This window comes from Oncorhynchus mykiss, chromosome 18, assembly GCF_013265735.2.
Source record: "Oncorhynchus mykiss isolate Arlee chromosome 18, USDA_OmykA_1.1, whole genome shotgun sequence".
In the NCBI taxonomy this organism is placed as follows: Eukaryota; Metazoa; Chordata; class Actinopteri; order Salmoniformes; family Salmonidae; genus Oncorhynchus; species Oncorhynchus mykiss.
The window spans coordinates 73690449-73714190 of NC_048582.1; the positions used below are offsets into that span (position 1 = coordinate 73690449).

Below are 23742 nucleotides of genomic sequence, written 5' to 3' on the forward strand. Positions count from 1 at the left end.
CAGGCTGTTATAAATATTGGATGTGACCAGGCTGTTATAACTATTGGATGTGACCAGGCTGTTATAACTATAACTATTGGATGATGACCGGGCTGTTATTACTATTGGATGTGACCAGGCTGTTATAACTATTGGATGTGACCAGGCTGTTATAACTATAACTATTGGATGATGACCAGGTTGTTATAACTATTGGATGTGACTAGGCTGTTATTACTATTGGACGTGACCAGGCTGTTATAACTATTGGATGTGACCAGGCTGTTATAACTATTGGATGTGACCAGGCTGTTATTACTATTGGATGTGACCAGGCTGTTATAACTATTGGATGTGACCAGGCTGTTATTACTATTGGATGTGACCAGGCTGTTATTACTATTGGATGATGACCAGGCTGTTATAACTATAACTATTAGATGATGACCAGGCTGTTATAACTATTGGATGATGACCAGGCTGTTATAACTATTGGTTGATGACCAGGCTGTTATTACTATTGGATGATGACCAGGCTGTTATAACTATAACTATTGGATGATGACCAGGATATTATAACTATTGGGTGATGACCAGGCTGTTATTACTATTGGATGATGACCAGGCTGTTATAACTATAACTATTGGATGATGACCAGGCTGTTATAACTATTGGATGTGACCAGGCTGTTATTACTATTGGATGTGACCAGGCTGTTATAACTATTGGATGTGACCAGGCTGTTATAACTATTGGATGTGACCAGGCTGTTATTACTATTGGATGTGACCAGGCTGTTATTACTATTGGATGTGACCAGGCTTTTATTACTATTGGATGTGAACAGGCTGTTATAACTATAACTATTGGATGATGACCAGATTGTTATAACTATTGGTTGATGACCAGGCTGTTATTACTATTGGATGATGACCAGGCTGTTATAACTATAACTATTGGATGATGACCAGGCTGTTATAACTATTGGATGATGACCAGGCTGTTATTACTATTGGATGTGACCAGGTTGTTATTACTATTGGATGTGACCAGGCTGTTATTACTATTGGATGTGACCAGGCTGTTATAACTATTGGATGTGACCAGGCTGTTATAACTATAACTATTGGATGATGACCGGGCTGTTATTACTATTGGATGTGACCACGCTGTTATAACTATTACTATTGGATAATGACCAGGCTGTTATTACTATTGGATGTGACCAGGCTGTTATTACTATTGGATGTGACCAGGCTGTTATAACTATAACAATTGGATAATGACCAGGCTGTTATTACTATTGGATGTGACCAGGCTGTTATTACTATTGGATGTGACCAGGCTTTTATTACTATAACTATTGGATGTGACCAGGCTGTTATTACTATTGGATGTGACCAGGCTGTTATTACTATTGGATGTGACCAGGCTTTTATTACTATAACTATTGGATGTGACCAGGCTGTTATTACTATTGGCTGTGACCATGCTGGCATACATATTGGATGTGACCAGGCTGTTAAAACTATTGGATGTGACCAGGCTGTTATAACTATTGGATGTGACCAGGCCTTTATTACTATAACTATTGGATCTGACCAGGCTGTTATAACTATAACTATTGGATGATGACCAGGCTGTTATAACTTTTGGATGATGACCAGGCTGTTATTACTATTGGCTGTGACCAGGCTGGCATAAATATTGGATGTGACCAGGCTGTTATAACTATTGGATGTGACCAGGCTGTTATAACTATTGGATGTGACCAGGCTGTTATTACTATTGGATGATGAACAGGCTGTTATAACTATAACTATTGGATGATGACCAGGCTGTTATAACTATTGGATGATGACCAGGCTGTTATAACTATAACTATTGGATGATGACCAGGCTGTTATAACTATTGGTTGATGACCAGGCTGTTATTACTATTGGATGATGACCAGGCTGTTATAACTATAACTATTGGATGATGACCAGGCTGTTATAACTATTGGATGATGACCAGGCTGTTATTACTATTGGATGTGACCAGGTTGTTATTACTATTGGATGTGACCAGGCTGTTATTACTATTGGATGTGACCAGGCTGTTATAACTATAACTATTGGATGATGACCGGGCTGTTATTACTATTGGATGTGACCAGGCTGTTATAACTATAACTATTGGATAATGACCAGGCTGTTATTACTATTGGATGTGACCAGGCTGTTATTACTATTGGATGTGACCAGGCTTTTATTACTATAACTATTGGATGTGACCAGGCTGTTATAACTATAACTATTGGATGATGACCAGGCTGTTATAACTTTTGGATGATGACCAGGCTGTTATTACTATTGGCTGTGACCAGGCTGGCATAAATATTGGATGTGACCAGGCTGTTATAACTATTGGATGTGACCAGGCTTTTATAACTATTGGATGTGACCAGGCTGTTATTACTATTGGATGATGACCAGGCTGTTATAACTATAACTATTGGATGATGACCAGGCTGTTATAACTATTGGATGATGACCAGGCTGTTATAACTATAACTATTGGATGATGACCAGGCTGTTATAACTATTGGTTGATGACCAGGCTGTTATTACTATTGGATGATGACCAGGCTGTTATAACTATAACTATTGGATGATGACCAGGCTGTTATAACTATTGGGTGATGACCAGGCTGTTATTACTATTGGATGATGACCAGGCTGTTTTAACTATAACTATTGGATGATGACCAGGCTGTTATTACTATTGGATGTGACCAGGCTGTTATAACTATTGGATGTGACCAGGCTGTTATTACTATTGGACGTGACCAGGCTGTTATAACTATTGGATGTGACCAGGCTGTTATAACTATTGGATGTGACCAGGCTGTTATTACTATTGGATGTGACCAGGCTGTTATAACTATTGGATGTGACCAGGCTGTTATTACTATTGGATGTGACCAGGCTGTTATTACTATTGGATGATGACCAGGCTGTTATAACTATAACTATTAGATGATGACCAGGCTGTTATAACTATTGGATGATGACCAGGCTGTTATAACTATTGGTTGATGACCAGGCTGTTATTACTATTGGATGATGACCAGGCTGTTATAACTATAACTATTGGATGATGACCAGGATATTATAACTATTGGGTGATGACCAGGCTGTTATTACTATTGGATGATGACCAGGCTGTTATAACTATAACTATTGGATGATGACCAGGCTGTTATAACTATTGGATGTGACCAGGCTGTTATTACTATTGGATGTGACCAGGCTGTTATAACTATTGGATGTGACCAGGCTGTTATAACTATTGGATGTGACCAGGCTGTTAGTACTATTGGATGTGACCAGGCTGTTATTACTATTGGATGTGACCAGGCTTTTATTACTATTGGATGTGACCAGGCTGTTATAACTATAACTATTGGATGATGACCAGGTTGTTATAACTATTGGTTGATGACCAGGCTGTTATTACTATTGGATGATGACCAGGCTGTTATAACTATAACTATTGGATGATGACCAGGCTGTTATAACTATTGGATGATGACCAGGCTGTTATTACTATTGGATGTGACCAGGTTGTTATTACTATTGGATGTGACCAGGCTGTTATTACTATTGGATGTGACCAGGCTGTTATAACTATTGGATGTGACCAGGCTGTTATAACTATAACTATTGGATGATGACCGGGCTGTTATTACTATTGGATGTGACCACGCTGTTATAACTATTACTATTGGATAATGACCAGGCTGTTATTACTATTGGATGTGACCAGACTGTTATTACTATTGGATGTGACCAGGCTTTTATTACTATAACTATTGGATGTGACCAGGCTGTTATTACTATTGGATGTGACCAGGCTGTTATTACTATTGGATGTGACCAGGCTTTTATTACTAAAACTATTGGATGTGACCAGGCTGTTATAACTATAACTATTGGATGATGACCAGGCTGTTATAACTTTTGGATGATGACCAGGCTGTTATTACTATTGGCTGTGACCAGGCTGGCATAAATATTGGATGTGACCAAACTGTTATAACTATTGGATGTGACCAGGCTGTTATAACTATTGGATGTGACCAGGCTTTTATTACTATAACTATTGGATCTGACCAGGCTGTTATAACTATAACTATTGGATGATGACCAGGCTGTTATAACTTTTGGATGATGACCAGGCTGTTATTACTATTGGCTGTGACCAGGCTGGCATAAATATTGGATGTGACCAGGCTGTTATAACTATTGGATGTGACCAGGCTGTTATAACTATTGGATGTGACCAGGCTGTTATTACTATTGGATGATGACCAGGCTGTTATAACTATAACTATTGGATGATGACCAGGCTGTTATAACTATTGGATGATGACCAGGCTGTTATAACTATAACTATTGGATGATGACCAGGCTGTTATAACTATTGGTTGATGACCAGGCTGTTATTACTATTGGATGATGACCAGGCTGTTATAACTATAACTATTGGATGATGACCAGGCTGTTATAACTATTGGGTGATGACCAGGCTGTTATTACTATTGGATGATGACCAGGCTGTTTTAACTATAACTATTGGATGATGACCAGGCTGTTATTACTATTGGATGTGACCAGGCTGTTATAACTATTGGATGTGACCAGGCTGTTATTACTATTGGACGTGACCAGGCTGTTATAACTATTGGATGTGACCAGGCTGTTATAACTATTGGATGTGACCAGGCTGTTATTACTATTGGATGTGACCAGGCTGTTATAACTATTGGATGTGACCAGGCTGTTATTACTATTGGATGTGACCAGGCTGTTATTACTATTGGATGATGACCAGGCTGTTATAACTATAACTATTAGATGATGACCAGGCTGTTATAACTATTGGTTGATGACCAGGCTGTTATTACTATTGGATGATGACCAGGCTGTTATAACTATAACTATTGGATGATGACCAGGATATTATAACTATTGGGTGATGACCAGGCTGTTACTACTATTGGATGATGACCAGGCTGTTATAACTATAACTATTGGATGATGACCAGGCTGTTATAACTATTGGATGTGACCAGGCTGTTATTACTATTGGATGTGACCAGGCTGTTATAACTATTGGATGTGACCAGGCTGTTATAACTATTGGATGTGACCAGGCTGTTATTACTATTGGATGTGACCAGGCTGTTATTACTATTGGATGTGACCAGGCTTTTATTACTATTGGATGTGACCAGGCTGTTATAACTATAACTATTGGATGATGACCAGGCTGTTATAACCATTGGTTGATGACCAGGCTGTTATTACTATTTAATGTGACCAGGCTGGCATAAATATTGGATGTGACCAGGCTGTTATAACTATTGGATGTGACCAGGCTGTTATAACTATTGGATGTGACCAGGCTGTTATAACTATAACTATTGGATGATGACCAGGCTGTTATAACTATTGGTTGATGACCAGGCTGTTATTACTATTGGATGATGACCAGGCTGTTATAACTATAACTATTGGATGATGACCAGGCTGTTATAACTTTTGGATGATGACCAGGCTGTTATTACTATTGGCTGTGACCAGGCTGGCATAAATATTGGATGTGACCAGGCTGTTATAACTATTGGATGTGACCAGGCTGTTATAACTATTGGATGTGACCAGGCTGTTATTACTATTGGATGATGACCAGGCTGTTATAACTATAACTATTGGATGATGACCAGGCTGTTATAACTATTGGATGATGACCAGGCTGTTATAACTATAACTATTGGATGATGACCAGGCTGTTATAACTATTGGTTGATGACCAGGCTGTTATTACTATTGGATGATGACCAGGCTGTTATAACTATAACTATTGGATGATGACCAGGCTGTTATAACTATTGGGTGATGACCAGGCTGTTATTACTATTGGATGATGACCAGGCTGTTTTAACTATAACTATTGGATGATGACCAGGCTGTTATTACTATTGGATGTGACCAGGCTGTTATAACTATTGGATGTGACCAGGCTGTTATTACTATTGGACGTGACCAGGCTGTTATAACTATTGGATGTGACCAGGCTGTTATAACTATTGGATGTGACCAGGCTGTTATTACTATTGGATGTGACCAGGCTGTTATAACTATTGGATGTGACCAGGCTGTTATTACTATTGGATGTGACCAGGCTGTTATTACTATTGGATGATGACCAGGCTGTTATAACTATAACTATTAGATGATGACCAGGCTGTTATAACTATTGGTTGATGACCAGGCTGTTATTACTATTGGATGATGACCAGGCTGTTATAACTATAACTATTGGATGATGACCAGGATATTATAACTATTGGGTGATGACCAGGCTGTTACTACTATTGGATGATGACCAGGCTGTTATAACTATAACTATTGGATGATGACCAGGCTGTTATAACTATTGGATGTGACCAGGCTGTTATTACTATTGGATGTGACCAGGCTGTTATAACTATTGGATGTGACCAGGCTGTTATAACTATTGGATGTGACCAGGCTGTTATTACTATTGGATGTGACCAGGCTGTTATTACTATTGGATGTGACCAGGCTTTTATTACTATTGGATGTGACCAGGCTGTTATAACTATAACTATTGGATGATGACCAGGCTGTTATAACCATTGGTTGATGACCAGGCTGTTATTACTATTTGATGTGACCAGGCTGGCATAAATATTGGATGTGACCAGGCTGTTATAACTATTGGATGTGACCAGGCTGTTATAACTATTGGATGTGACCAGGCTGTTATAACTATAACTATTGGATGATGACCAGGCTGTTATAACTATTGGTTGATGACCAGGCTGTTATTACTATTGGATGATGACCAGGCTGTTATAACTATAACTATTGGATGATGACCAGGCTGTTATAACTATTGGGTGATGACCAGGCTGTTATTACTATTGGATGATGACCAGGCTGTTATAACTATAACTATTGGATGATGACCAGGCTGTTATTACTATTGGATGTGACCAGGCTGTTATAACTATTGGATGTGACCAGGCTGTTATTACTATTGGACGTGACCAGGCTGTTATTACTATTGGATGTGACCAGGCTGTTATTACTATTGGATGATGACCAGGCTGTTATAACTATAACTATTGGATGATGACCAGGCTGTTATTACTATTGGATGTGACCAGGCTGTTATAACTAACTATTGGATGTGACCAGGCTGTTATTACTATTGGATGTGACCAGGCTGTTATTACTATTGGATGTGACCAGGCTGTTATTACTATTGGATGTGACCAGGCTGTTAGAACTATTGAATGTGACCAGGCTGTTATAACTATTGGATGTGACCAGGCTGTTATTACTATTGTAATGTGACCAGGCTGTTATTACTATTGGATGATGACCAGCTGTTATAACTATTGGATTTGACCAGGCTGTTATAACTATTGGATGATGACCAGGCTGTTATTACTATTGGATGTGACCAGGCTGTTATAACTATTGGATGTGACCTGGCTGTTATAACTATTGGATGATGACCAGGCTGTTATTACTATTGGATGTGACCAGGCTGTTATTACTATTGGATGATGACCAGGCTGTTATAACTATTGGATGATGACCAGGCTGTTATTACTATAACTATTGGATGTGACCAGGCTGTTATAACTATAACTATTGGATGATGACCAGGCTGTTATAACCATTGGTTGATGACCAGGCTATTATTACTATTGGATGTGACCAGGCTGTTATAACTATAACTATTGGATGATAACCAGGCTGTTATTACTATTGGATGTGACCAGGCTGTTATAACTATTGGATGTGACCAGGCTGTTATTACTATTGGATGATGACCAGACTGTTATAACTATAACTATTGGATATGACCAGGCTGTTATAACTATTGGATGATGACCAGGCTGTTATTACTATAACTATTGGATGTGACCAGGCTGTTATAACTATTGGATGTGACCAGGCTGTTATTACTATTGGATGTGACCAGGCTGTTATAACTATTGGATGTGACCAGGCTGTTATTACTATTGGATGTGACCAGGCTGTTATTACTATTGGATGTGACCAGGCTGTTATAACTATTGGATGATGACCAGGCTGTTATTATTATTGGATGTGACCAGGCTGTTATTACTATTGGATGTGACCAGGCTGTTATTACTATTGGAGGTGACCAGGCTGTTATAACTATTGGATGATGACCAGGCTGTTATTACTATTGGATGTGACCAGGCTGTTATTACTATTGGATGTGACCAGGCTGTTATTACTATTGGATGTGACCAGGCTGTTATTACTATTGGATGTGACCAGGCTGTTATAACTATAACTATTGGATGTTGGCCAGGCTGTTATAAATGTTACGACTTCCTTCTGCTAATAAGCACTAATGGTTTGCATGTAGCCTATAAGAGTGGGGCGTAGGAGTGAGGTCATGTACACACACACACAACACTGTCATTTTTAGGAACATGTACATGCACACACTCCTACTCTTTCCCCTCCATACCGACCCCCCTGCATCACCACAGCTGTAGTCAATTTCAGAGTGAGTGCTGATCCCTAAATCCTTACCAGGCTGTAAACAAGTCCACACACACACACACACACGCACACACAGTGAGAGGACAGAGAAGAGAGGAAAGAGAGCGAGAGAGACAAGAATTCACAAAATGGGAAAAACCACCAAATTGGGACTCTGCATGCAGAATTCTGCAAATATTTCCTCTGTGTACAATGTAGAACATCAAACAATGCAAGCAGAGCAGAATTAGGCCGATACCTGCTAATTATCAAAATCCAGAAAAGAGCCGTTAAATTCTACAACCACCTAAGAGGAAGCTGGAGAAGAGGAGAAGAGTCCCCTAAGCAAGCTGGTCCTGGGGCTCTGTTCACAAACACAAACACACCCCACAGAGCCCCAGGACAGCAACACAATTAGACCCAACCAAATCATTAGAAAACAAAAATACATTTTCTTGACACATTGGAAAGAATTAACAAAAAAACAGAGCAAACTGGAATGCTATTTGGCCCTAAACAGAGAGTACACAGCGGCAGAATACCTGACCACTGTGACTGACCCCAACTTAAGGAACGCTTTGACTATGTACAGACTCAGTGAGCATAGCCTTGCTATTGAGAAAGAGACATACACAGTGGCAGAGTATCACTTTGACTATGAAGTCCCCATGGTGTTTATACTTGCGTACTATTATTTGTACAGATGAACGTGGTACCTTCAGGCTTTTGGAAATTGCTCTCAAGGATGAACCAGACTTGTGGAGGTCTACAAAAAAAGTTCTGAGGTTTTGGCTGATTTAATTTGATTGTCCCATGATGTCAAGCAAAGAGGCACTGAGTTTGAAGGTAGGCCAATGAAATACATCCACAGGTACACCTCCAATTGACTCAAACGATGTCAATTAGCCTATCAGAAGCTTCTAAAACCATGACATAATTTTCTGGAATTTTCGAAGCTGTTTAAAGGCACAGTCAACTTAGTGTATGTAAACTTCTGACCCACTGGAATTGTGCTACAGTGAATTATAAGTGAAATAATCTGTCTGTAATCAATTGTTGGAAAAATTACTTGTGTCATGAACAAAGTAGATGACCTAACAGACTTGCCAAAACTATAGTTTGTTAACAAGAAATTGGTGGAGTGGTTGAAAAATGAGTTTTAATGACTCCAACCTAAGGGTATGTAAACTTCCGACTTCAACTGTATATGTTGAAGAGGGTGGGGCTCATGCTGCATCCCTGTCTCACCCCACGGCCTTGAGAAAAGAAATATGTGTGTTATTGCCAATTTTAGCTGCACACTTATTGTTTGTGTTCAATGATTTTGTCATTTTCCCCCCGAGCTTTCCATAAATGTGTATGGCAGACCCTCACGTCAAATTGTGTCACAAGTGTTTTTTAAAATCAGTAAAGCATGAGAAGACTTTGCTTTTGGTTTGTCTGTCAATTAGGGTGTGCAGGGTGAATACGTGGTCTGTTGCATGGTATTTTGGTAAGACGCCAAGTTGACGTTTGTTCAGATTCCACAGTAATTAATACGGTATTAATTGGTCTTCTGTGGATTGAGGTGCTCAGTCCTTGGTTCCAAATATTTGGGAAGATGCCATAGATGAGGATAATATTGAAGAGTTTAAGAACAGCTCTCTCTCTCTCTCTCTCTCTTTATCTCTCTCTCTCTCTCTCTCTCTCTGTATTGCTCTCCCTCTCTCTCTGTCTCTCTCTCTCTCTTTCTGTCTCTCTCTCTCTCTGTCTCTCTCTTCATCTCTCTCTCTCTCTCTCTCTCTCCCTCCCTCCATCCCTTCCTCTCCAGCCTGGTAAGGATTTAGGGATCAGCACTCACTCTGAAATTGACTACAGCTGTGGTAAAGCAGGGTAGGGGGAGGGGGGTTAGAGAGAGAGAGGTCATGAGTACATTAACTTTTCCAGAACCTTTTATCAAAAATATTTGTTTTGAGTTAGATAAACTAATATACTTTTTCACAAGGACCTATAAAGGATTCTGCTCTCTACAACAAACCCTTCACTTCAAAATCAAAACAACAACAAAAATACAACCTGGATTTTGGACAAAATGACCAGGAAAGGTTCTTACCACCAAGCTATACTTAAAACCAAGAAGTAAAAGGCATTACAATAATCTCTAGATATTTGACTTTATAAAGACTGAATGGTACGTGAAAACTAAAGAGCTACCAAGCTTTCTAGGACTGGACAGACGTCCCAGCAGTAGCATTCATTTACACTGTGGGGTGAAGTGAGAGGTGTAAAAGCCCTTGAATCAAACAATGGAGAAGGTGATTCAGAACCACCCACATGCAGAGGCATCTAAGGCACCCTACTCCATGGCTTCCTCTTCCCCTGCTGCTGCTTCCTTACACCCCTGCTGCTTCCTTACACCCCTGCTACTTCCTTACACCCCTGCTGGTTCCTTACACCCCTGCTGCGTCCTTACACCCCTGCTGCTGCTTCCTTACACCCCTGCTGCTGCTTCCTTACACCCCTGCTGGTTCCTTACACCCCTGCTGGTTCCTTACACCCCTGCTGCTTCCTTTACACCCCTGCTGCTTCCTTACACCCTGCTGCTTCCTGACACCCCTGTGCAGAGCCTATCGTAGTACAGTTCCCCACACTGTATGAAAGAGTACAAACACAAAACTCCCCAGGGACAATCCAGAGACACTGTTAAAGACTACCAGACCTGAGTTACAGGAAAACATACAAACCCTCCTTCCCAAAAAGGCCTGTGGTGTTGATGGTATATTAAACGAAATGATAAAATATACAAACCACCAATTCAAATGGGATATACTTAAATGCTTTAACATCAACCTTGGCATCTCCTCACAAATGTGGAACTAAGGTCTGATCATATTAAAATTTGAGACAAATTTGACCCCAATAATTACTGTGGAATCTGCGTCAACAGTAACCGCTGAAAAATCCTCAACAGCAGACTCCAACATTTTTTTCAGTGAAATCAATGTCCTGAGCAAATATCAAATTGGCTTCTTACCAAAATATCACATGACAGACCACGTATACACTCTACACACGCGTATTGACAAACGAACAAAACAAAAGCAATGTCTTCTCATTCTTTGTTGATTTCCAAATAGCTGTTGACACGAGGGCCTGCTATACAAATTGATGGAAAGTGATGTTGGGTGGAAAATATACGACATTATACGATTAATGTACTCAATAACAAGTGTGCAGGTGAAGGCACTCTAATAGTCTACAACACCCGGCCTCACCCTACTACAATCTGAAATCAATTGTCTACTGTTTGCTGATTATCTGGTGCTTCTGTCCCCAACCAAGGAGGGCCTACAGCAGCATCTAGATCTTCTGCACAGATTCTGTCAGACCTGGGCCCTGACAGTAAATCTCAGTAAGACCAAAATAATGTTGTTCCAAAAAAGGTCCAGTCGCCAGGACCACAAATACAAATTCCATCTAGACACTGTTGCCCTAGAGCACACAAAAAGCTATACATACCTCGGCCTAAACATCAGCGCCACAAGTTTAACACCACATTTACTGGGTGAAATTCCACAGTGTTCCATCACAGCAGCAAGATTTGTGACCTGTTGCCACAAGAAAAGGGGCAACCAGTGAAGAACAAACACCACTGTAAATACAACCTATATTTATGCTTATTTATTTTCCCCTTTCTGAAATGTCTCTTTTCCTTTGTAACTTATTTACTGTTCATCTTTTATTGTTTATTTCACTTTTGTTTATTATCTATTTCACTTGCTTTGGCAAACATATGTTTCCCATGTCAATAAAGACCCTTGAATTCAATTGATTTGCGATCAAGATAGAGACAGAGAGAATATAATAGACTCCATGAGTATGTATGTAGAGAATGAGTCTTGTACACTACTTGTATCCAGTCAGTCAATCACTCAAGTTGATTGATCCCTTCTTACATCAGCAGAGGGTCACAAAGTGTCTGTCTGTCTGTCTGTCTGTCTGTCTGTCTGTCTGTCTGTCTGTCTGTTGTTCCATCAGAAAACAGATTACGTGACCTCTCAGTAACCTGTCTGTCTGTCTGTCCTTTTTTTGTTCCATCAGAAAACGGCAGCGGACGGTAAACGCCAGGAGGTCATCGTTCTGGACTCCAAAAGGAGCAACGCCATCAACATCGGACTGACCGTCCTGCCTCCTCCTCGCACCATCAAGACCGCCATTCTCAACTTTGATGAGTACGCACTCAACAAGGAGGGCATCGAGGTGAGAGATGATGATGATGATGAGGCATCGAGGTGAGAGATGATGATGATGAGGCATCGAGGTGAGAGATGATGATGATGAGGCATCGAGGTGAGAGATGATGATGATGATGAGGCATCGAGGTGAGAGATGATGATGATGATGAGGCATCGAGGTGAGAGATGATGATGATGAGGCATCGAGGTGAGAGATGATGATGATGAGGCATCGAGGTGAGAGATGATGATGATGATGAGGCATCGAGGTGAGAGATGATGATGATGATGAGGCATCGAGGTGAGAGATGATGATGATGAGGCATCGAGGTGAGAGATGATGATGATGATGAGGCATCGAGGTGAGAGATGATGATGATGATGAGGCATCGAGGTGAGAGATGATGATGATGATGAGGCATCGAGGTGAGAGATAATGATGATGAGGCATCGAGGTATAATGCAATTAAAGACCTCAGCTGTTCATCGGGATCGTGAATCAGGTGTGGTAGTAGAATCAGGTGTGGTAGTAGAATCAGGTGTGGTAGTAGAATCAGGTGTGGTAGTAGAATCAGGTGTGGTAGAACTGGTCTTGTACTGGGAAAAAAACAACGTTTTAAGTCAGAAGTAGGCATTGGTCTGAAGCTGAAAAATAAAGGAAATTCCCATGAGCACCACGATGCCTATTCCACCCATGCTCTAAAACCTTTGGTAGAGCATGGGGGGAATAGGCATTGTGGTGCTGTAAAACCTTGGTAGAGCGTGGGTGGAAGAGGCATTGTGGTGCTGGATAACCTTGGTAGAGAATAGGGGGAAGAGGGGGGAACAGGCATTGTGGTGCTGTAAAACCTTGGTAGAGAATAGGGGGAAGAGGGGGGAACAGGCATTGTGGTGCTGTAAAACCTTGGTAGAGCGTGGGTGGAAGAGGCATTGTGGTGCTGGATAACCTTGGTAGAGAATAGGGGGAAGAGGGGGGAACAGGCATTGTGGTGCTGTAAAACCTTGGTAGAGCGTGGGTGGAAGAGGCATTGTGGTGCTGGATAACCTTGGTAGAGCGTGGGTGGAAGAGGCATTGTGGTGCTGGATAACCTTGGTAGAGCGTGGGTGGAATAGGTGTTGTGGTGCTGGATAACCTTGGTAGAGCATGGGTGGAATAGGCATTGGGGTGCTGGATAACCTTGGTAGAGCATGGGTGGAATAGGTGTTGTGGTGCTGGATAACCTTGGTAGAGCATGGGTGGAATAGGTGTTGTGGTGCTGTAAAACCTTGGTAGAGCGTGGGTGGAATAGGTGTTGTTGTGCTGGATAACCTTGGTAGAGCGTGGGTGGAATAGGTGTTGTGGTGCTGGATAACCTTGGTAGAGCATGGGTGGAATAGGTGTTGTGGTGCTGGATAACCTTGGTAGAGCATGGGTGGAATAGGTGTTGTGGTTCTGGATAACCTTGGTAGAGCGTGGGTGGAATAGGTGTTGTGGTGCTGGATAACCTTGGTAGAGCGTGGGTGGAATAGGTGTTGTGGTGCTGGATAACCTTGGTAGAGCGTGGGTGGAATAGGTGTTGTGGTGCTGGATAACCTTGGTAGAGCGTGGGTGGAATAGGTGTTGTGGTGCTGGATAACCTTGGTAGAGGTTATCAGCTGAGTAGTAGAATCAGGTGTGTTGGCACTGGACTATTCATGGAAGAACAGCTGAGTAGTAGAATCAGGTGTGGTAGCACTGGACTATTCATGGAAGAACAGCTGAGTAGTAGAATCAGGTGTGGTAGCACTGGACTATTCATGGAAGAACAGCTGAGTAGTAGAATCAGGTGTGGTAGCACTGTACTATTCATGGTCTCGAAGAACAGCTGAGTAGTAGAATCAGGTGTGGTAGCACTGGACTATTCATGGTCTCGAAGAACAGCTGAGTAGTAGAATCAGGTGTGGTAGCACTGGACTATTCATGGTCTCGATGAACAGCTGAGTAGTAGAATCAGGTGTGGTAGCACTGTACTATTCATGGTCTCGAAGAACAGCTGAGTAGTAGAATCAGGTGTGGTAGCACTGGACTATTCATGGAAGAACAGCTGAGTAGTAGAATCAGGTGTGGTAGCACTGGACTATTCATGGAAGAACAGCTGAGTAGTAGAATCAGGTGTGGTAGCACTGGACTATTCATGGAAGAACAGCTGAGTAGTAGAATCAGGTGTGGTAGCACTGGACTATTCATGGAACAACAGCTGAGTAGTAGAATCAGATGTGGTAGCACTGGACTATTCATGGTCTCGATGAACAGCTGAGTAGTAGAATCAGGTGTGGTAGCACTGGACTATTCATGGTCTCAATGAACAGCTGAGTAGTAGAATCAGGTGTGGTAGCACTGGACTATTCATGGTCTCAATGAACAGCTGAGTAGTAGAATCAGGTGTGGTAGCACTGGACTATTCATGGAAGAACAGCTGAGTAGTAGAATCAGATGTGGTAGCACTGGACTATTCATGGAAGAACAGCTGAGTAATAGAATCAGGTGTGGTAGCACTGGACTATTCATGGAAGAACAGCTGAGTAGTAGAATCAGGTGTGGTAGCACTGGACTATTCATGGAAGAACAGCTGAGTAGTAGAATCAGGTGTGGTAGCACTGGACTATTCACGGAAGAACAGCTGAGTAGTAGAATCAGGTGTGGTAGCACTGGACTATTCACGGAAGAACAGCTGAGTAGTAGAATCAGGTGTGGTAGCACTGGACTATTCATGGAAGAACAGCTGAGTAGTAGAATCAGATGTGGTAGCACTGGACTATTCATGGAAGAACAGCTGAGTAGTAGAATCAGGTGTGGTAGCACTGGACTATTCATGGAAGAACAGCTGAGTAGTAGAATCAGTTGTGGTAGCACTGGACTATTCATGGTCTCGATGAACAGCTGAGTAGTAGAATCAGGTGTTGTAACACTGGACTATTCATGGAAGAACAGCTGAGTTGTAGAATCAGGTGTGGTAGCACTGGACTATTCATGGAAGAACAGCTGAGTTGTAGAATCAGGTGTGGTAGCACTAGACTATTCATGGTCTCGATGAACAGCTGAGTAGTAGAATCAGGTGTGGTAGCACTGGACTATTCATGGAAGAACAGCTGAGTAGTAGAATCAGATGTGGTAGCACTGGACTATTCATGGAAGAACAGCTGAGTTGTAGAATCAGGTGTGGTAGCACTGGACTATTCATGGTCTCGATGAACAGCTGAGTAGTAGAATCAGTTGTGGTAGCACTGAACTATTCATGGAAGAACAGCTGAGTAGTAGAATCAGGTGTGGTAGCGCTGGACTATTCATGGTCTCGATGAACAGCTGAGTAGTAGAATCAGTTGTGGTAGCACTGAACTATTCATGGAAGAACAGCTGAGTAGTAGAATCAGGTGTGGTAGCACTGGACTATTCATGGAAGAACAGCTGAGTAGTAGAATCAGGTGTGGCAGTAGAATCAGGTGTGGTAGTAGAATCAGGTGTGGCAGTAGAATCAGGTGTGGTAGTAGAATCAGGTGTGGTAGTAGAATCAGGTGGGGTAGTAGAATCAGGTGTGGTAGTAGAATCAGGTGTGGTAGTAGAATCAGGTGTGGTAGTAGAATCAGGTGTGGTAGTAGAATCAGGTGTGGTAGTAGAATCAGGTGTGGTAGTAGAATCAGGTGTGGTAGCGCTGGACTATTCATGGTCTCGATGAACAGCTGAGTAGTAGAATCAGGGGTGGTAGCACTGGACTATTCATGGAAGAACAGCTGAGTAGTAGAATCAGGTGTGGTAGCACTGGACTATTCATGGAAGAACAGCTGAGTAGTAGAATCAGGTGTGGCAGTAGAATCAGGTGTGGTAGTAGAATCAGGTGTGGCAGTAGAATCAGGTGTGGTAGTAGAATCAGGTGGGGTAGTAGAATCAGGTGTGGTAGTAGAATCAGGTGAGTAGTAGAATCAGGTGTGGTAGTAGAATCAGGTGTGGTAGTAGGATCAGGTGTGGTAGTAGAATCAGGTGTGGTAGTAGAATCAGCTGTGGTAGCACTGAACTTGAACAGAAAAGGCTGCATAACGCTGTGAATCGTCAAAAGCATTTTGATAACTCCCTGATACAATGTAGCAAATGACAAACTGCAGACCAATGACAGAGAGACAGAGGCAATCCGATCAAAATGTACGTTCTGAGAAGCAAAAACCAGGACCTTCAGTTAGCGGTTCCACATCAACCCTTGTTATAAACACATTAACCCTTGTTATAAACACATGAACCCTTGTTATAAACACATTAACCCTTGTTATAAACACATTAACCCTTGTTATTAACACATTAACCCTTGTTATAAACACATGAACCCTTGTTATAAACACATTAACCCTTGTTATAAACACATTAACCCTTGTTATAAACACATCAACCCTTGTTATTAACACATTAACCCTTGTTATACACACATTAACCCTTGTTATTAACACATTAACCCTTGTTATAAACACATTAACCCTTGTTATTAACACATTAACCCTTGTTATAAACACATTAACCCTTGTTATAAACACATTAACCCTTGTTATAAACACATTAACCCTTGTTATTAACACATTAACCCTTGTTATAAACACATTAACTCTTGTTATAAACACATTAACCCTTGTTATAAACACATGAACCCTTGTTATAAACACATCAGCAGTCTGAGGATGACAGGAAGTTTTCGTTGCACAATGTTTATTGTTGTTAATTTCACTCAGTAATGATTGAACATTTATTTCTCATGTTTGGTTAAAAAAATATTTAAAAAATAGTTCAAAACAGTTCATGTGTTGATAAAACAGTCTAATTTATACAAGTTAGTAAAAATACAGTCATTAGATGCATAACACAAAAATAGATACATTTACAAATCTGAAATTGGATCTTCTAAAACGTAGAACACAAAACTTCAGCCACAAATTGTCCTAAGTAAACTTTCCAGCTGCAGTGAAAGAGCACACATGTCCTCGTTTATAAATATGACGACAGGTGGGAAGTGCTCACAGATGTGGAACAGAACATAAATGTGAAGTATTGATAGAGTGTAGTACCATGTGTACTGAGTGCACTTTGAATTGACAGACTTCGTTTACCGGCTTGCATTTCTCCCGTGACAGGCGCATGACCGACAATCCACCGCTCTCACGGAGGAGGGCAACGACCTCTTTCTTCCTAGAGAGTCTGAGAGCTGGTCTCTCCTCCGTTCTTGCAAGACAAACGCAGTAGTACACACCATCACACTCACTGACACTCGACCAACCCAAAAGGATCTTTTATGATCCACCTAATATTGGCAATGAGCACTGTGCCAAAACGACTCACTAAAGACAATGATCAAAATGTACGTTCTGAGAAGCAAAAACCAGGACCTTCAGTTAGCGGTTCCACATCAACCCTTGTTATTAACACATTAACCCTTGTTATAAACACATTAACCCTTGTTATAAACACATTAACCCTTGTCATAAACACATTAACCCTTGTTATAAACACATCAACCCTTGTTATAAACACATTAACCCTTGTTATAAACACATTAACCCTTGTTATTAACACATTAACCCTTGTTATAAACACATTAACCCTTGTTATTAACACATTAACCCTTGTTATAAACACATTAACCCTTGTTATAAACACATTAACCCTTGTTATAAACACATTAACCCTTGTTATAAACACATTAACCCTTGTTATAAACACATCAACCCTTGTTATAAACACATCAACCCTTGTTATAAACACATTAACCCTTGTTATAAACACATTAACCCTTGTTATAAACACATTAACCCTTGTTATAAACACATTAACCCTTGTTATAAACACATCAACCCTTGTTATAAACACATTAACCCTTGTTATAAACACATCAACCCTTGTTATAAACACATTAACCCTTGTTATAAACACATTAACCCTTGTTATAAACACATTAACAGTCTGAGGATGACAGTTCATGTGTTGATAAAACAGTCTTAATTTATACAAGTTAGTTTACTTATTGCGTTAGCTCTACCCAAGTTAGCAAGCATGGCATTTTCTTTCAACTGTGCACATGTTTGGTTGCGCTAGCAAGCAATGTGCTGCTTACACTATGTGGATGGCAAATTTGGATTCTTTCGAGAACACAACTGAAAATTGACTTGACACTTGTCTTGATGAGTCAGCACAAATGTGGATTCTAATGACAATAAGAGAACTGCATTATCAGAGGAGGGAGCGTACTGAATTCATGCGTAAGATGAGGGCTGTAACGTTAGCTAAGGTTAAACGGCTTTGTTTTGTTTGTTTTGGATGGTCAAAAATCAAAGCGTCTGTCTGTAGTGCTAGCTAGCTAGCTATGCTTTGTGGAAGAATGTGGGATGTAAGCTATTGTCAACATTGAGTTGTTACTGGCTAGCTTGTTGGCTAGCTAATTGGCTATAGCAGGCAAGGGCGTTCACTAGCTTATTTGTTTGTTTACACATATGACGTCAGCCTTATATATATATAATTCTTTTAAACATTCCTTGGCAAAATATAGCTATCTAGCTTTCCTCACTTGTTGGTTAGCTAGCTAGCCAATATTAGTTCTCATCTGACTGGTAACTTATTAATCTGTGGTATAATATTACATTAGCTAGTTAGCTAATGTTACAGCTGCTGGTTAGCTAATGTTACAGCTGCTGGTTAGCTAATGTTACAGCTGCTGGTTAGCTAGCTACCTAATGTTAGCTAATCAAATCAAATCAACATGCAGCTCGCAAATAACAACCAACTTATTTTTCATGTTGGGCAATTATCTGTTTTAATTTATTGATTAACCTCAGCTTGAGTACAAACATATAGCTAGCTATCTATAGTAGCTTAGGTTAGTCCTCAACCACTTCTTATCAGCAGCCACTTCATTGCTGGTTTGTGTTTGTGTTGTTGAGTTGTTGAGCAACCGAGTTGCTGGCCCGGGTTGATAAAACTCTGAGATTTGGGTGAAAAAAAATATAGTTTAGCATTGTCAGAAATACTACAAAAAGGTAGCACATCTTTGTATCTTAATGGGCGGAAATGTGCACATGAGAGCGATGGATTTTTATTTTATTTTTATAAAAACTGTTGCATCTACAATCCAACAACTACTACCTACAGATGAACTTGTGGATACCATTTTTATGTGTCTGTGCCCAGTATGAAGGAAGTTACCTTTCCCCTCCCCTTTCCTATCATGGCCCTCTGCCCCCCCCCCCCCCCCCCCTGTAGAAAATCTTGACGATGATCCCTTCGGAGGAGGAGAAGCAGAAGATACAGGAAGCTCAGCTGGCCAACCCGGACGTCCCCCTGGGCTCAGCAGAACAGTTCCTCCTCACCCTGTCCTCCATCAGCGAACTGTCAGCCAGACTACAGCTCTGGGCCTTCAAGATGGACTACGAGGCTACAGAGAAGGTGGGTGTGTGGACCGTTATGAGACAAGGACAGATTGAGGCCATTATGAAACAAGGTCGTCTCTGGCAGACAGAGAGACAGAGGCCATGATAAAACAAGGTTGTCTCTGGCAGACAGAGAGAATGAGAACATTGTGAGACAAGGTTGTCTCTGGCAGACAGAGAGAATGAGAACATTGTGAGACAATGTCCTCAGAGAGACAGAGGCCATTATGAGACAAGGTCGTCTCTGGCAGACAGAGAGACAGAGGCCATTATGAAACAAGGTTGTCTCTGGCAGACAGAGAGAATGAGAACATTGTGAGACAATGTCCTCAGAGAGACAGAGGCCATTATGAGACAAGGTCGTCTCTGGCAGACAGAGAGACAGAGGCCATTATGAAACAAGGTCGTCTCTGGCAGACAGAGAGAATGAGAACATTGTGAGACAATGTCCTCAGAGAGACAGAGGCCATTGTGAAGCAAGGTCTCAGAGACAGTTCGGTCAAACAAAGACAACAACAAATAATGCATCCCAAATGGCACACTGTTCCCTATATAGTGCACTACTTTTGACCAGGGCCCTATGGAACCCTATTCCCTATATAGTGCACTACTTTTGACCAGGGCCCTATGGAACCCTATTCCCTATATAGTGCACTACTTTTGACCAGGGCGCTCTATATAGGGGATAGGGTGCCATTTGGGATACAAGGAAACAGGGAATGGAAAACATGCCTGTGCTCTGCTTCAGGAGCTGTGTTGTAAAGTTTACAGACTTCCACAGGAAGCTGTGTCTTTTATATAGTTCTGTAAAGTTTACAGCCTTCCACAGGATGCTGTGTCTTTTATATAGTTCTGTAAAGTTTACAGCCTTCCACAGGATGCTGTGTCTTTTATATAGTTCTGTAAAGTTTACAGACTTCCACAGGATGCTGTGTCTTTTATATAGTTCTGTAAAGTTTACAGACTTCCACAGGATGCTGTGTCTTTTATATAGTTCTGTAAAGTTTACAGCCTTCCACAGGATGCTGTGTCTTTTATATAGTTCTGTAAAGTTTACAGCCTTCCACAGGATGCTGTGTCTTTTATATAGTTCTGTAAAGTTTACAGCCTTCCACAGGATGCTGTGTCTTTTATATAGTTCTGTAAAGTTTACAGCCTTCCACAGGATGCTGTGTCTTTTATATAGTTCTGTAAAGTTTACAGCCTTCCACAGGATGCTGTGTCTTTTATATAGTTCTGTAAAGTTTACAGCCTTCCACAGGATGCTGTGTCTTTTATATAGTTCTGTAAAGTTTACAGCCTTCCACAGGATGCTGTGTCTTTTATATAGTTCTGTAAAGTTTACAGCCTTCCACAGGATGCTGTGTATTTTATATAGTTCTGTAAAGTTTACAGACTTCCACAGGATGCTGTGTCTTTTATATAGTTCTGTAAAGTTTACAGCCTTCCACAGGATGCTGTGTATTTTATATAGTTCTGTAAAGTTTACAGACTTCCACAGGATGCTGTGTCTTTATATAGTTCTGTAAAGTTTACAGCCTTCCACAGGATGCTGTGTCTTTTATATAGTTCTGTAAAGTTTACAGCCTTCCACAGGATGCTGTGTATTTTATTTAGTTCTGTAAAGTTTACAGACTTCCACAGGAAGCTGTGTCTTTTATATAGTTCTGTAAAGTTTACAGCCTTCCACAGGAAGCTGTGTATTTTATTTAGTTATGTAAAGTTTACAGACTTCCACAGGAAGCTGTGTCTTTTATATAGTTCTGTAAAGTTTACAGCCTTCCACAGGATGCTGTGTCTTTTATATAGTTATGTAAAGTTTACAGCCTTCCACAGGATGCTGTGTCTTTCATCTTGTTATGTCATGTTTACAGCCTTCCACAGGATGCTGTGTATTTTATATAGTTCTGTAAAGTTTACAGCCTTCCACAGGAAGCTGTGTATTTTATTTAGTTCTGTAAAGTTTACAGACTTCCACAGGAAGCTGTGTCTTTTATATAGTTCTGTAAAGTTTACAGCCTTCCATAGGATGCTGTGTCTTTTATATAGTTATGTAAAGTTTACAGCCTTCCACAGGATGCTGTGTCTTTCATCTTGTTATGTCATGTTTACAGCCTTCCACAGGAAGCAAACACACGCACACATTCACACTTGGAGGAGAACGTAACATACCGTGAGGTAACAAATGGGCCAAGGTAATCAGAACCATGGTTGATAGTTACCAAAACAGTCTGACCGGGGACACAAACCTTTTAACCACCTTTATGTGACCGTAAACAACCACAGATGGATCACAGCGGTGAGTCAGTCGTTGAGTCAGTCAGTGCACCTGTTCCTGACAGACACAGTCTCTAATAACGAAACACTGTCATCATGAAACGCCTTCATTCAGTTGCTTTGTGTGTGTGTGTGTGTGTGTGTGTGTGTGTGTGTGTGTGTGTGTGTGTGTGTGTGTGTAGGAAGTGGCAGAGCCGCTGCAGGATGTGAAGGAAGGGATGGAGCAGCTGGAGAAGAACAAGACTCTGCGCTACATCCTGTCTACGCTGCTTGCTATAGGAAACTTCCTCAACGGCACCAATGTGAGTCTCTCTGACGCACACACACACACACACACACACACACACACACACACACACACACACACACACACACAAACACACACACACACACACACACACATACATTCATCAGGAAGTGACAAAGACAGTGTTTACCAATGCCAAATAAGGTCATTCAGAGCAGTACTTCCTGAAAGGTCACAGCTAGGTCAACCTGGTCATTCACATCTCTTCATTGGTTACACTACTATACTAAAAAGTATAGTTACTACAGCTATAGCTGACTAGTCTAGTTACTAGATGTACTACTAACCAGTACTACTAACTAGTCTATTACTAACTAGTACTAATAACTAGTACTACTAACTAGCATATTACTAACTAGTACTACTAACTAGTACTACTAACTAATACTACTGACCAGTACTACTAACTAGTTTATTACTAACTAGTGCTACTAACTAGCATAACTAACTAGTACTACGAACTAGTATATTACTAACTAGTACTACTAACCAGTAATATAAACTAGTACTACTAACTAGTATATCACTAACTAGTACTACTAACCAGTCTATCACTAACTAGCACTACTGACTAGTACCATTAACTAGTGCTACTAACTAGTACTACCAACCAGTACAACTAACTAGTACTACTAATTAGTACTACTAACTAGTATATTACTGACTAGTACTACTGACGAGTACTAATGACTAGTACTACTAACCAGTGCTATAAACTAGTAATACTAACTAGTCTATTACCAACTAATAATACTAACTAGTACTACTAACTAGTACTACTAACTAGTCTATTACTAACTCGAATTGTTAACTAGTACTACTAACTAGTACTGCTAACCAGTACTACTAACTAGTATATTACTAACTAGTACTACTAACTAATACTACTAACCATTACTACTAACTAGTTTATTACTAACTAGTGCTACTAACTAGTATAACTA

The 23742-nt window shown here is 40.7% G+C and overlaps 1 protein-coding gene across 4 annotated transcripts in view; it reads left to right on the top strand.

Annotated features, from left to right (window-relative positions):
- The window catches only part of LOC110496757 (FH1/FH2 domain-containing protein 3), a 188305-nt gene that overhangs the window by 157100 nt on the left and 7463 nt on the right, over positions 1–23742 (top strand). For all 4 annotated transcript variants that reach the window (XR_005037551.1, XR_005037552.1, XM_036953663.1 and 1 more), the window contains exons 17-19: positions 12668–12826; positions 20048–20230; positions 22674–22793. Coding sequence is in view for 2 of the 4 variants with exons in the window: in XM_036953663.1 (XP_036809558.1) it covers positions 12668–12826; positions 20048–20230; positions 22674–22793 (462 nt within the window). In the remaining 2 variants the exon portion in view is untranslated. The remainder of the gene's footprint in view (positions 1–12667; positions 12827–20047; positions 20231–22673; positions 22794–23742) is intronic.